Source organism: Zootoca vivipara, chromosome 5 (genome assembly GCF_963506605.1).
Source record: "Zootoca vivipara chromosome 5, rZooViv1.1, whole genome shotgun sequence".
Lineage (NCBI taxonomy): Eukaryota > Metazoa > Chordata > Lepidosauria > Squamata > Lacertidae > Zootoca > Zootoca vivipara.
In genome coordinates, this window is record NC_083280.1 from 41,619,575 (window position 1) to 41,634,625 (window position 15,051).

General features: G+C 41.9%; 1 protein-coding gene across 1 annotated transcript; it reads right to left on the reverse strand.

Moving 5' to 3' along the window:
- Window positions 1–2: 2 nt before the first annotated feature.
- KLHL6 (kelch like family member 6) lies at window positions 3–14,704 on the reverse strand. The gene is made up of 7 exons (XM_035133223.2): window positions 14,372–14,704; window positions 9,678–9,843; window positions 6,452–6,901; window positions 3,356–3,593; window positions 2,382–2,584; window positions 1,704–1,917; window positions 3–697 (listed from the first exon to the last, which is right to left on the reverse strand). The coding sequence occupies exons 1-7, from the start codon at window positions 14,632–14,634 to the stop codon at window positions 396–398; spliced, it is 1,836 nt and encodes a 611-aa protein (XP_034989114.1). The 5' UTR covers window positions 14,635–14,704; the 3' UTR covers window positions 3–395.
- Between the last annotated feature and the right edge of the window lie 347 nt (window positions 14,705–15,051).

The window sequence follows — 15,051 nt, forward strand, 5'->3', positions numbered from 1 at the left end:
ACTTTATTTATTTAAAACATTTCAATTCCATCTTTTGATGCAAGTAATCAGATTTTTTAGAAAAATAAAATAATAATATCCAAAGTGGCACCTACAAAAATATTAATAATAGTAACTGCAACTCACAGAGCTCAGCATTGCTAATTATAGGGGGATCTCATATCGTTGAATGTTTCATTGGCCTACAAGTCCACAAATAGCCCGGTCCTTCTGGATATGACGTTAATTTAAGGCACATGCTATACAGCAGGAAACTGAGCAAAAATACACGTTTCTTGAAAAGACTGTGACAGCCTAGTGGTTTCATCCTGATCATCCTATATAAAAACCTGGGGGAAATGAGGTATTTCATGACAACAACTTCTTCTTTCCTTCTCCCGATTACCCCTGCAAAGTCAGACTGAGACTGCTCCAGGCACTACCTTACGGATATATGTGTAGGACTTCCGGAGAGTGACACTTCCGTGATGGGAGACTCCGCGGGGGAGGACACATTCTTCCGTCAGTTTCTGGGTCTCAGCATCCCAACACAGCACAGTGGCAATGACGTCGTTCTTCTCGTCTCGCCCTCCGGTGATGAACAGCTTGTTGTTGCAAGGAGCAATCCCACAACTTGCTCGTTCGTGGCTTAACTGGGTCGCCAGGCACCAGGCGTCTGTGAGTGGGCTGTAAGAATAGACTGCCCTCATAGCTCCACCTGAAGTGGGAAGAGAGCAAATGATTCCTTCTGGCAAATTTGTTTCTTTTTTTAAATGCGTTCTAGGCTTCTGGCCCAAATGTTAGTGTCAGGTTTCCTCAACCCACAAGACAAAGAGAGGACAGGACACTCATTCCGAAAAGACAGCCAGCCAAAGACTTTACTTCATCAACTAGCCTTCATCAACCGGGTGGGTGCCTTCCAGTTGGTTTGGACTACGTTTTCCAGAAGCCCATGCTCACTGAGGCTGCTGGGAATTGTAGCCAAAGACATCTAAAAGCCACCAGGCTGGTTGTTTTCATCAATGGGAACTGTGACCCCCCCCCCAACCATGGCACAGCATATCAGTATGAAACATCAAAAGGGCACTGGGGATCTTGCAATGCATTTCAGCTTTCTGTTGAACTGGAGGCTGTCTCCTCACACTGAGAGACACGAAATAGAAACCTATGAATATAAGTATTTTGCCTGCATAGTTTTTGACTGCTACTGTAGCTGTGAAACAATGCATGATTATAAAGAAAGAAAATCTTATTTTTAAACTTACTTCCCCATTTGTTGCCTGGTTCTTTGTTAAGTGGGTAGAAAGGGGAAGCCAGTTTACTTTTGTTAGCTGGACGTGGTCAAACAAGATTTTATAGCCTAACTCCTATGCTTTCAACCCACACATGTGGGCTCCCACAGGGATAAATTGCAATTAATATATCCTCTCCTACCAGTGCTGTAACTCTCCAACCGTTTGACTTCACCACCAAAGGTGCTTTTTCCATTGTCTACTGAGACAGATGAATGCCAACCAGTCAGTCAAAACCATTAAAACCCATCCCCCAATTTGCACCTCTTTGTGTGCATGCACAACCCAATTAAAAATATCTTGGCATGGAATTCAAAACTATTCCCATTCCCCCAAGTGGCTATTCAACAATGCAGAGGGACCGGAGTTTGACTAAATTGCCTTCTTGTCCTTCAACTGGAATTCTAGAAAAAGCATTTCAGCTGTACCTACCAACAACATAGATGTGGTCATGGAAACTGGTGGCATTGACACATTTTGCCTCAACAGGCATGGGTGATTTTAAGGTCCAGCTGTTTGTTGCTGGGTCATAACATTGTGTTTTGTCCGTGGCCAGCTTCCCATTGGGTCCTCCCCCAATCACATAGAGCTTCTTCTTGTAACTGGCGGCCCCAAATGAACTGACGTTGACCATGAGAGGAGCTGCCTATAATAATGCAGAACAACAGAATTGAGGGATGTGCTGAAGGTTCATCAGGACTCCATGCGTTATGTATATTAATTCTCTTTTTTTTAAAAAAAAAAAGTAAAGTGGAGAGAAATGAGTTGGGTGCAAGTCACGAAGAGTGTATGACTGACACCATTTGGTTTAAGATGCCTATGGCATTCAAAGGGACTTACTTCCAGGTAAATGTCTAGAATTGCCACCTTTGTTTTGCATAATGTGCATCCATGTATGATGGTTGATTGGGTAAAAAGAAAATGCCATTCTAAATTTATCTTCTAGATAATCTTACATTTGGATTATAGATGCAGGAAATGCCAAAAACAAAACAAAACATTTTTGGTGTGAAAACACCATTTGCCTATTATCCAACATCTGAGAGTAGAAAGTCGTTGTTTTAGTCTGTTTCCTGTTTCATCACTACCAAAAGCACATCTGTACCTTACCTCTGACCAACAGTTGTGAAAAGAATCATATGTCTCCACACTGTTGATTCTTTGTATACCGTCGTAACCACCAATGACATACACTTTGCCACCCAATACAGCCATTTTGTGTCTCCATCTTCCAACGTTCAAATATTCAATTTGGATCCATTTGTTGATGGATGAATTATATTTCCAAACTTCGTGTTGCGTTTCTTTCCCTCCTGCGATGAATGTAATATACCAAATTAGAACCAAACTTCCAGAATTTGTTCCTTGATTTTTGATTTCTAAATATATATAGCAATATTTCCCAAGAGCGAGCTCAATTCTTTTTTTAAAAAATGAGGGTAAAAGTTCCACAACAAAAGCATTGTAGGATAACTGCAATTTCACCATAAAACTTATAGTCTGGCAACAGTCCAACTCCTGAAAGAATTATGAACATTGTTAAAAGGTAAAGAGACTCCTGACCATTAGGTCCAGTCACAGACGACTCTGGGGTTGCGGCACTCATCTCACTTTACTGGCCAAGGGAGCCGGCGTACATGGCGGACCAGAGCAGCACACGGAAACGCGGTTTACCTTCCCGCCAGAGCGGTACCTATTTATCTACTTGCACTTCGTGCTTTCAAACTGCTAGGTTGGCAGGAGCAGGGACCAAACAACAGGAACTCACCCCATTGCGTGGATTCGAACCGCTGACCTTCTGATCGGCAAGCCCTAGGCTCAGTGGTTTAACCCACGGCGCCACCTGCGTCCCTTATGAACGTCGTTACTTAAACCTAATGTTTAATAGTCTCAGGTCATAGAATCATAGAATTGTAAAGTTGGAAGGGATCGCAAGGATTATCTAGTTCTAGTCCAACCTCCTGCAGGAATCTTTTGTCCCATCCAAAGATAGAATCTTTGGAGCTAAAGCCCATAACCCTGAGATTAAGAGTCTCATGCTGTAACTATCCCCCCCCCTTCATGGGCATTATGATCTTCCTTACCTGATATGTAAACTTCATTTTTTAATGTGGCACAAGCAAACTCCACCCATTTTTTATTCTCACACTCGGTTTCTTGTTCCGTGTTTGGCAGTTTTGCCACCTCCAAACGACTGCGCCTCAGAGGATCAAGGCAGGTGACTTCAGCTACGAACTTTTCATCCTTTGTGCAGCCACCTATGATCAAGAAGACCTCTGACTGGAATTCGTGCATTCTCGGCTTTGTTCTTTCAGAAATGATCTAAATGAAAGCAAAGAGCTGAAGAGATCTTTATCTTTAAACATTTTAACAAAAGCCCCCCCTTCACTCCCAGTAAATAATTCTCCTAGGGACATATCAAGCTCCAGACACTTTCAAGAGTGTCTACCCACCTTCCAAATGCAAGATGTGTTCATTATTTTATTTTATTTTTGGATTAGAAAAACAGCATACAATAAAACTCTTATAACTGTAGGTTACAAAACTCATCCCGATCAGTGTACTAGTGCAGTGCTCCCCAACCTTTTTATCGCCGTGGACCAGTCGATGTTTGATAATTTTACCGCAGCCCGCTAAAGGGGGGGGCGTTGATTGTTTATATTTTATTTAGATTGTTTTGATTTAATAATTTTAATTTAATTGTATTTAAATGTTCCTTGGGCGGACCGGTACCAATTGATCCACGGACCGGTACCGGTCCGTGGCCCGGGAGTTGAGGACCACTGCACTAGTGTATACAATATATTGTAATAAACATTTCACGGATTATTCCAAAAGATCTAGAAGGCATGATTTTAAGAGTTATTTGCATGCATTTAATGCATGGTTGTTACCTATTTAAAAATACTCATTCTTCATAAGACACACATGCCTAGCTCTATGAAATTCATGAAATAAATAGTCTAACATTAAAAACCCCACCTTTTCCCCTAACAATTGAGCAAATTGTGGCCATACAGCTTCAATATAATACTGACTATTTATACCAGGGATGGAGAAAATATGACTCTCCAGCACCAACAAACCCTGAAAATTGGCCGTGTAGACTGGAGCTGAAGTCCATCAAAGTCTAGAGCAGGGGGTGGCAAGGCTTACCAGGCATGGGCTAGATCACTCCTGCGGAGATCCTCTGTGGGCCGGGCTGGTGCAGCGTGACACCGGAAATTGCGTCTGTGCATGTCTGCGGCGCTGGAAATCGCTTCTGCTCATGCCCAGACGCCGAAAATCGCACCTGCACAGAAGCGATTTTCGGTGTCTGGGCATGCACAGAAGCGATTTCTGGCGTCTAGGCATGCAAAGAAGCGCTTTCCGGAGCTGTGGAAGAGAGTCCCTATGTCGGTTTAGTGGGGACTTGTTGAGCAGGTGGCTCGGTTCGGGGACGGCTCGTGGGCTGGTTAAACAGCCTCTGTGGGCCGCTTCCAGCCCGTGGGCCGCAGGTTGAGGACCCCTGGTCTAGAGGGCTGCTCCTAATTTAGACCCATTTCAATCTGGCATCAGGTCTGAATTGCCACTGAAATGGCCTTGATTGTCTCACCTTGTGCTGAGGGAATAACAGGGGAAGTGCAACCCTGTTAATTCTCCTGGACCTCTCGATGGCATTCATACTGGAAGTTGGATAACCACCATTTTGATAGCTCTAGTCTTACATGGAAGATCTTTTTTCTGAAAGTTATGCTGGGAAACTATTGCTCTGCATTTCGCCTTGCTCTACCTATTCAATTTATATCCCAACCTTTCTCCCAAAAGAGCCCAGGGTGGCTATGGTGTTCCACAGGCCTCCTCATCCCGTCCTCCCTGCTTTATAACTTCTATGTGATACCACTGGAGGGAAGTTATTCAAATATGTGCTGTGAAATACCATTGATATGCTGCTGCCACCCAACTCTATTTCTTCTTTGCTTATGAGGCCGTTGAGGACCTGAACTGGTGACTGAGGTCAGGAACCTGCGGCCTTCCAGAAGTTGTTGGACTTCAGCTCCCATCAGCACCAAACGACGTGGCCAATGGTCAAGGATGATGGAGATTGTAGTCAGAACAACATCTGACAGGCGACAGGTTCACCACTCCTAGTATAAGTTGTTACTAATACTAGATCAATAAAATTATCAGTATCAGCGTAATATAAAACTAGTAATTATTTATTTACTTATTTACTATATGAGTATAAAGGGGTGTGAATTTCTCTTCCTTTTTATGCAGACTTCTTTCTTCCTTGAAATAATATTCAATACAGTGGTACCTCAGGTTAAGAACTTAATTCGTTCCGGAGGTCTGTTCTTAACCTGAAACTTTTCTTAACCACCACTTTAGCTAATGGGGCCTCCTGCTGCCGCCGCGGCGCAATTTCTGTTCTCATCCCGAAGCAAAGTTCTTAACCCAAGATACTATTTCTGGGTTAGCGGAGTCTGTAACCTGAAGCATCTGTAACCTGAAGCGTCTGTAACCTGAAGCGTCTGTAACCTGAAGCGTCTGTAACCTGAAACGTCTGTAACCTGAAGAGTCTGTAACCTGAAGAGTCTGTAACCCGAGGTACCACTGTATATACAGTCCAACTCCCACCATAAAGCACCCTGAACCTACGTAACCTTCCACAACAATAGCTTGAGAATCTGCATTACAAACTTTAGGCTTCTTCCTCTTTCCAAATATATACTGATAAGGTGTTCAAAGGGAAAGTATGGCAGCTGTCCAACTCCCATACATTGACACTCATACCTGAAAAATAGTCACAGGTGGGGGAATCTTGTAGCACCACCTCAAAGTCTCATTTATTAGGGCAAAAGCCGTCATGGACTTCACCAGAGGCAGAAAGCATTGTTGGTAGTCAGCAGTGTATGTATGTTCATGGTTACGGGGGCAAAATATGTAAGTAATTGAACCACTGTATATCTGTTAGTCTTTATGGTGCCACAAAACTATAAGAGATTAGCATGGCTACCTTCTTGAAAATGTTTCCATAGAGATGGATGTTAGGAAGTTAGCCTTTCCAAAAGCAGGATGGCACTGCCACAAGCAGGAACACCACAGAAAGCTCATTGCAGAGTATCTATAGATAGTTCAAGCAGCTCATTGAATCACTAGTCTGAACTCTTTCTTAATACGATCAACATTTAACTCACCTCGTTCCCTGATAGATGGTACATTCTGGCTTCTTGAAGCAAAGGAAAGACATCGGGGCACTGTCGGATCAGTGGCTCAGCTTCTACAGTCTCTACAAAATACCAAGGGTCCAGAAGGGGTAGTCTGACACCCTCAAGGATGTAAGGCAGGAGAGGAAGCCTGTCTGCTATTTTGTAATGCACCCAGTTTATAACCATCTCAAACACTTGAGCTTCGTCAGTGACATAGAGTTCATCACTCTTTAGCATACTATATAGGACATCCACAGGCAGTTCTAAGAACTCGTCGTAATTCAGTACTTGGGAAAAATTCTGGATAATATACCTCTTGACCTGCTGCTTCAGTTTATCAAGTGAATGAGCATCAGCCAGTCTCAGAATCCCAACACAGTTTTCTGGATGAAGAGCTTCGTTGAGAAAATTGGAGCAAGCTTCTACCATTCGCAAAAACTACAAGCAGGAAAAGAAGCACATTAAGTTACTACCGGTATGCAGACAGGTCCTCCTGTGCTTGTTCGTTTATTTTATAGTACTGCTGTTAACAAATCTTAAGAATGTGAGGAAGCAATGTCCCTGATGTAAAATGTGCAAATGCCATGTTTAGTATGCATTCTTAGTGAAGGCAATTTGCCTCTGAATGCCAGTTTCTGGGAACCTAAAGTGGGGAGAGTGCAGTTGCACTCAGCTTGCAGTCTCCCCATAGGCATCCGATTGGTCACTGTGGGAACAGGATGCTGGACTAGATGGGCCTTTGGTCTGACCCAGCAAGGGGCTTCTTATGCTTCATTGAGCTTAATGCTGCTCATCAATATAATAAACCTTCAAAATGCTAGGATGTGGTAAGTGGGGATTCCAGGGGAGAAAGGAATTCTGTGACAAGTGCGAAAATAGTGTCAGGTAGGCAAAACTGATGTCACAGGGCCTATTTGCACAATCATTTGGAGAGTGTAAGAGGCTGTACAAAAGGTGAGGCTCCTGAAGTGTCCAGACACCATCTTGACCAGGCATCCCCAAACTCATCATCCCTGACCATTGGTCCTGTTAACTAGGGATGATGGGAGTTGTAGTCCCAAAACAGCTGGAGGGCCGAGTTTGGGGGTGCCCGATCTTGACTGTGAGTCCTGGAAGACTTGCTCCCTGCACTGCTGGCCTTTTTCTACCTGGCCATATTGTTTAGGAAGTTGGTGTGTGTGTGTGTGTCTTTATTTTTAGATCTTATGGTTTATATGCAGATTGTTCAATTTGGTTGTGTACTTTTTGATGTGCTTATTTATTGTTGGCTATGTTTGTAACTAAGTAAATATTTTTATGTTGTAAGCTGCCTTGAGCATGGTTTTAACTATGGAAAAGCAGCATCCACATAAAATGATGGTGGTGGTGTAAGATGTTTTCACATCAACATACCATGCACATGGTCTGGATCAAATGTTGAAAGGGGGTGAAGGGCAGATCACATTGGCTGGGTGGAAATGAGTTTGAGAGATTACTAGTTCTAATTGCACCCATCTCAAACTTCCATTTACTGTGAATTTGTTTTCATTGTTACTCAGGAAAGAATGCTGCCTTTGGTTAACCCTGGATAAAAAAGGAAACATAGGCCCTGGGTAGTACATCTGATCTGGAACTCCCTGGAATCTTGCACTGCTCAGAGATTGGGAGTGGCATGTACCACTATACATACCAAAAGCCCAGCTAAAATCTCAAGGAAAGGCTGAGCACCCAGGGTGCTTCCAGATATCAATAGTTCAGGAGTTTTCTCTATAACTTTTTTAAAAATCTGCACCTAACCTTAGAGTTGATGGAGTACAAAGTAGTGCATGACTTTTGAAAAAAGTAGTTAAAAGGAAAAGAGGGAAGTGAAAAATCTGAAACACCATTTTTAATGGTGATGGTGTATTTTAAAGAAATGTTTACAGCAGAGTTTTGTGCTGAGAACCGTGTCCTGTTGACACATTTAGGCTACTTATCATAACAGACCTGGCCTATAAACCACTGGTTCCTGTTTTTTAAATATACATGTGGGCAAACATTTAAAGAAACGAAGCTCTCAAATCAAAATTAGATGTACTTATTCCATTTGATAAACTTCCCCTTTGTATCGTATTTACAGCCAGCTTTATCTGCCACACATGGAGTGGAGCCATGCAGGGCTGGAACTACAAGTTAATGGGACAAAAACTGGAAGGAAAGCTGGTCTGTTTAAAAATAATTCATGTGCTTCAGCATTTTTTATTATTGTTGTGATCAAGCTGAAAAATTAAAAAGCTTGCTTGCTACTTTGAGATATTTTAGGTCGTCCTCATTATGCCAGTCCCATTAAAGTGGAGTAGGTGTAGGGATGAGCAAACTGGTCCATTATGGTTTATATTGCCTCTCACTGTGGAGGCAGAACACAGCCATCATGGTTAGTTAAGGGTAGGAGCAGCATTATCAAAGTAGCAGAACTAGGGATGGACACAAGGACAGCACTCTAGTTGGTCCTGTCATAGGCAAGCAGGCAGCCTTCCTGACAACTCTAGGGGTGGGGGTGGGGTGGAGCTGGGTATGCTTTCCATTATTTAAGTTCGGAATAGAGTAGTTGCTTTGGAAGACAATAATCCAACTGGAGAACAGCCTTTACCAAAGGTGTCATGGGCTCTGAAGATGCTCGAACTCAGGACGCAAGGGAGAAACTTGCTAAGAGGAAGGCACGCTTGGCAAACCCTCACCATCTACTCCCATCCGGAAACCTATGTCCCCACATGTCCCCACATGTGGATCCAGAATTGGCCTCCACAGTCACTTACAGACTCACTGTTAAAACCGTGTTTATGGAAGACAATCTTACTCGGCTACGAGTGATCGCCAAAGGAGGAGGAACAGGAACTGGGTAAAGCAGGCAGGCAGAGCCAGCCCTTAAACAGCAAAAAAACAGTTTAAGACTGCGGTGCTTTGCACGCTTAATTGGGAATTGATCTTGGACTTACTTCTGAGTAAGCACATTTTGATTCACACAGCAAGCCTTGTTCTCCTTGTGAACTTAGGCTGAACATTAGATCTCGTCATTAAATAGAACAGCCAATGAAACCCCAAAGCAAAATATTGTTTCAAAGTAAAATTCATGTTGCCCAAAGACTAATGCAACAGCAGTTAATTAGCCATTTTCACACTAAACAATGGGCTAAAACTAGTACTCACGTGAATTTGGTTTGGTTTCTATGTGCTGTAAATATTTTACTTCACTAACCTGAAAAAGACTAGCGGCTTCCAGGACTTTCTGGACATTTTCCTTAGTGATCAGCACTTTGCTTGTGTAAGTGTAATCCAAAAGAATCTGCATTGTTTCAGCATCAACTCCCTTAATTACTATTTTTTCTTCATACTTTTCTTTCAAGTCGTTGCAAAACATTGCCCTGAAGGGGAAAATAGGTAATTTCTTAGAAGACCAGTCTTTCTGAAATACACTCTGGAAACAAGAATACTAATACTTCCCCAGTCACTTCATGTTTATGCTATTTTTCTATTTTAAAATATTGAAAGTTGCTAACAATATATATCAGACCAGAGCAATAATAAATAATTTACTGTAACTACAAAACCATAAGAGTAATCCTTTAAAACCATCAAACTGATCGATAATACACATGGCAATCTCAGTACACATTAAAATGCATCTTATAAGTCTGAACATTATCATTTAAAAAGATTGTTTTTAATGCATGCTATTAATTTGTTTTTGATATTTTTGTATACATACTGTATTGGGCTATAGTGCCTTATTAAAATGCAGATTTGAAAAATTAAAATAAATAAATAAAATGCAGTGTCTAATCAGCTAATGAGTATGGAATAAATGTGTTTTTATTCCAGAAGCTAAAAGCCAAGCAGAGGTGGAACTGTGTAGATCTCATGCTGGTGCCATGACAAAGAAGAACCTCTTTTCGGTGCTCAGCTGTCATACTTCAGATGGCAAGAAGGCACAAATCAGAGTCTCACATATTGACCAGAGGCAAGTACACATGGGATAGCACAGTTCTCCTTCTAAGCCATTGGGGCTGTAAAAATCAATACTGTACTTTGAATTGACACCAGAAACAAATTTGTAATCAATAAATATGGCATGATGCTGGAATAGATTATCTTTCCTTTGAGCCTCCATTAACACCTTGGCATCTGTATTTTGTTTCTGATGAAGTTTCAGAGACATATAGAGCATGTTATAGGAGGGACAGGTAGCCTGTAGCCCTCCAGATGTTGCTGAACCATCTCTGAGAGATGAGTGGCTAATAAATGTTTTAAAAAGAACCAATACCACTCCACAGCCTCCCTAGGATAAAAAGATGGAAATGAAAGACAGAACAGCTAGGTATTTTCAGCATATTGATGATGTCAGGAGTATGGGCAGGAGTCAGGCTCTGGGGCCTGTAGTGCTTTGCAGGACTGGGGCCTGCCTCAGCTTGTGCTGGAGAGGCAAGGAGTGGTCACCCAGGTGAGGCCACTTGATAACTCACTGCACCTGGTGGCAGGAGCTGGGAGGGATAAAAGCTCAGCATTTCCCTTCAGCTCTTTGCCACAGCAACGCTATCCCTGCCTGGTTGCCTCTGGCCTCTCGCTCCTTGGACCCTTGCCTTGCGGACGCCTTGATCCTCAACCCTTGGACCCTTGCCTTGCCGATGCCTTGATCCTCAACCCTTGGACCTTTGCCTTGCCAACGCCTTGCTCCTTGACTCCCAGACCTTCGCCTCTGCCTTGCTCCTTGACCCTGTGACTGCCTGCTGATGGACCCTCAGCCCTGCACCTGTTCCTGCTTCTACGTCACCATCTTGCCTCTGGTCCTGACGTCCTCAGTCAGGGCTTCAACCGCCTGCCGACCGGACTGTGACAGATGACACCTCAACTGAAATGTATGGAGGGCGTCATCCAGTGGTTTCATGGGGATGTTAAACAGCACAAGGGACCAGATGAACCCATTCAGTGCCCCATAAACCAGGCTTCCTCAAACTCGGCCCTCCAGATGTTTTTGGCCTACAACTCCCATGATCCCTAGCTAGCAGGACCAGTGGTCAGGGATGATGGGAATTGTAGTCTTAAAACATCTGGAGGACCGAGTTTGGGGAAGCCTGCCATAAACCATTGTTCAGGGTGGATCAGCAGTTTCTCAGAACGTCCTCCTAGGAAGTCTTTCAGAAAGATGAGAATTTGCACCACAATATAGTCAGATAGTTCAGAAGGGTACCAGAGTACCATAAATGGTATTGAAAACCACTGAGAGGACAAATCAGTGGGATTACGCTCCCTTGTCTATCTCAGAGTGTAAGTCACCCACCAGAATGAGCAAGGGAATGTCTGTCCCAAATCTGGGACGGAAGCCAATTTGAAAAGGATCTAAATGATCAGTCTCATCAAGAAATAATTGAGCCACCACATCTTGCCCTGATATAGCCTTACAATAACTTTGTATTATTATTAGTAGTAGTAGTAGTAGTAGTAGTAGTAGTATTTCTCCTCCTAATACAGATAAGAGTTAAGGGTGAGGAACAGTGGCTTGTCTGGAGCTACCCAGTGAAGTTCAAGGCTGAGCTGAGATTTAAACTGGAAACCTCCCAGCTTCTAATGTATGTTCTTAATCACTCTGCTACACTAGGTCTACATACGGTATCTGTGTTTTAGCATTTCAGAATCCTAGAGTTTTTGGTCACTCTCTTGACATTTGTTTTCTCACATCTAACACTCAAATATTGCTGTATCAAATAATTGTGTGCTTCAAGGACTTATTGGTCAATTGTCCGATTGGAATTGTTTTTTTCAGTGTAACTTGTTGGCTTAGAGCATGTTATTATTAATCTTGCTTCCCTTCTTTGAAGATAGAAACATTTGGGCTTTTTAAAGGCTAAGCAGTCGGAAAGGAGCCCCAAGTAAAGTTCACATAGGCAACCCTTTTTCGGCATAAAGCTGAACCAAAGCTATTGTGCCTTGTTCTCAAGGAGAGGGATCACTCTAAGAAATAAAGTCACATTCCAACAAAACAACATATACAGTGGTACCTCGACTTACGAATTTAATATGTTCCGAACGCACATTCGTAAGTCGAAAAAAATTGTAAGTCAAATCCCACAGGAATGCATTGGGAGAAAAAATTCGTAAGTCGAAGCAACCCCATCTAAAAATTCGTAAGTCGAAAAAATCCTATCTAAACCGCATCCAAGATGGCGGACGGAGCTCCGTTCGTAAATAGAAACATTCGTAAGTAGAGTTATTTGTAAGTAGAGGTACCACTACATGTTCTTGGCTTAAAAAATCATCAGAAGTCCTATCTCCCCAAAGATAAATAGTTGTGCTAATCACATGGGATAGTCCATGGAATTATCTGGTGGAGAACTTTATGTGGTTTTTCCAAAAAATCTGATGTAAATATGTATTTGTATGCAGCATTTAAATCTGAATGGAGTTGTTATAAACTATGAGTAGCTAAATCTGAATGGCAAATACTCACCTGTCAGAAGACCAGTATAGATAGCTACACCATTTAATTTACAGACTGAGCCTATCCACATTCACTTGGAACTCTTGTTGAATTAAATGATACTCCTCCCAAGCATGCACAGGATTGAAAGCTTAGCCATTTAATATTTCTGAGTATTGCTTCACCCCTTCCCCACAAAACAGTAACCAAAAATGAGACATTAAAATGAGACTAGTAGATTTGAATTACGGTTGTAAGACACCTCAGATCCAAAATACCTGCTTCATTCTCTTATGCCAAAAGAAAGGCAAGATCTTGTGTCAAAATAATTTTGTTAGTTTTCTGTGACAGTGCAAGGGATAGTTTTCTGTGAATTAATTAATCCTGCTAGCCGAAATATTTATGTTTCCAATTAATATACATTTTGAAAAGTGGATAAAGTCCTATGTTAGCTACTTTAAAAATGCATTATGATGAGTAGAAATACGGAGGCCAGCAATAAGTGCCTAAAATGGCCCCAATTACATTTGGAATTAAATAAGCCAAGCATCCCCCCTTTTTTTCGTTCTACCATCTAGGATAAATGTCACACCTTGACCTGACTGAGTAACTTTTGGTATCAAAAGTTAATAATGTTCCTTTTACCATTAAAAATAATAATAAAATCTATCCCCATGTCACAATGATTCTCACTGACAGGGACTGATCAAAAATTTTCTTTATTTTCCAGTGTAATTAGTAACATGATAGTGGAGTATTTTGTTTCTCACTATTTATTTGGCCTATTTTCTCAGTGTTTCCAGAAGGAACACCATTTTCTAGCATACGCTACAGAAGGTGACCTTGCTGGAGTTCAGTGTCTTCCTTCCATGTGTTTTTCCCATTTCTCAAATCGCTTTTTTAATTTTAGAAGTCCAAGAAAAATAGGAAGCACACTCCTTTCCCCTCATTGATTGCTTTTGCCATATGTTGCCCTCCTCATGGAAACAGGTTTTGTGGGGAAAGGATCATTTAGCTTCCACACATTCAACTACATTAATGATAACATACCTACTACCTAAAACACCCAGGAACCTGCGGAACAACACTTTTTAATGGGCAGCTGTTGAATTAATATTTTATTTTATTATTACCAATAGTAATTGGTTGGGATTGTTATAGAGTGGGGGGGGAACAGGGGGAACTGTAATTGATTGCATGTCTGTTCCTATATTCAAAAATTTTCTATCCCACATACTTAGCATTCTCAATTAATATTCTGGATGCTGTAATTATCACCCTGTTTGGCTATACACTTCTTCTGACATGCCACCAAATATAGACATTATTGGTAGCTCATAGACTGTTGGGGTAGGTTTCAAATCAAGTGCTCGGGAAATGTCACTTTCCCATCTTACCTGCTTAACTATTTCTGGTTGCAATTGAACATCCAAATGAGAGGAGAGAGAAAAAGACTTAATTTGAAATATCTCCCTTACCTAAAATAATTGCTTGCCGCTGCTAGAACCACGCGGTGGCATGAGAATTTCATGTTGCCCACACACAGGGTAACATCTGTGAGGGAGTTTTCCAGTCGGAGGTTCTCCAAGCCGTTCTGCAGCACCATGGATAGGCCTGTGTCATCAAACTTAACCCTTTCACTGATGGAGACCTCCACAAGCTCTCCCATGTTCCTGGAACACTCATTTTCCAAAGGCAACAGAGATTCCTCCTCCAAGTTCTTCTTCACTATGTCTCCCATGTTTCGATCAGCAGCAGCAGCAGCACATCATGCCATTGATACTTCAATCTAAGATGGTTCCTGAGCTTCAGACAAGTCATGCTGCAGAAGCAAGACGGATTTCCTGTTTGGGCCTCCCCACTTATCTACAGCTGTCACACATGCATAACAGGAAGCCTTGCACTTTCTCATCCTGTTAACACAAACAAAGTCAGTGGGCTTGTGTTGTTATTTTTTAATTCCACACATTTCCAAGGAGTTTTACTATGCCTAAAGAAGACTTTAAGGTGCCTTTGAATATGGGATTATAACGAATGCCAAAGACCTCTAAAACTGTTTTGAAATCAGCATACTGCTGCATAACTTATATGTATATATCAATCCAGATATACCTGATGAGCATGATGGGAGACTTATGGGGTTATAATTTTGACAACC

Coding starts and splice junctions, on each gene's coding strand:
- KLHL6 (XM_035133223.2), bottom strand. CDS start 14,634: ATGGGAGACATAGTGAAGAAGAACTTGGAGGAGGAATCTCTGTTGCCT. Junction 9,844..14,371: donor GCGGCAAGCAATTATTTTAG/GTAAGGGAGATA, acceptor TTTCCCCTTCAG/GGCAATGTTTTGCAACGACT. Junction 698..1,703: donor TGACCACATCTATGTTGTTG/GTAGGTACAGCT, acceptor TTCCCACTTCAG/GTGGAGCTATGAGGGCAGTC.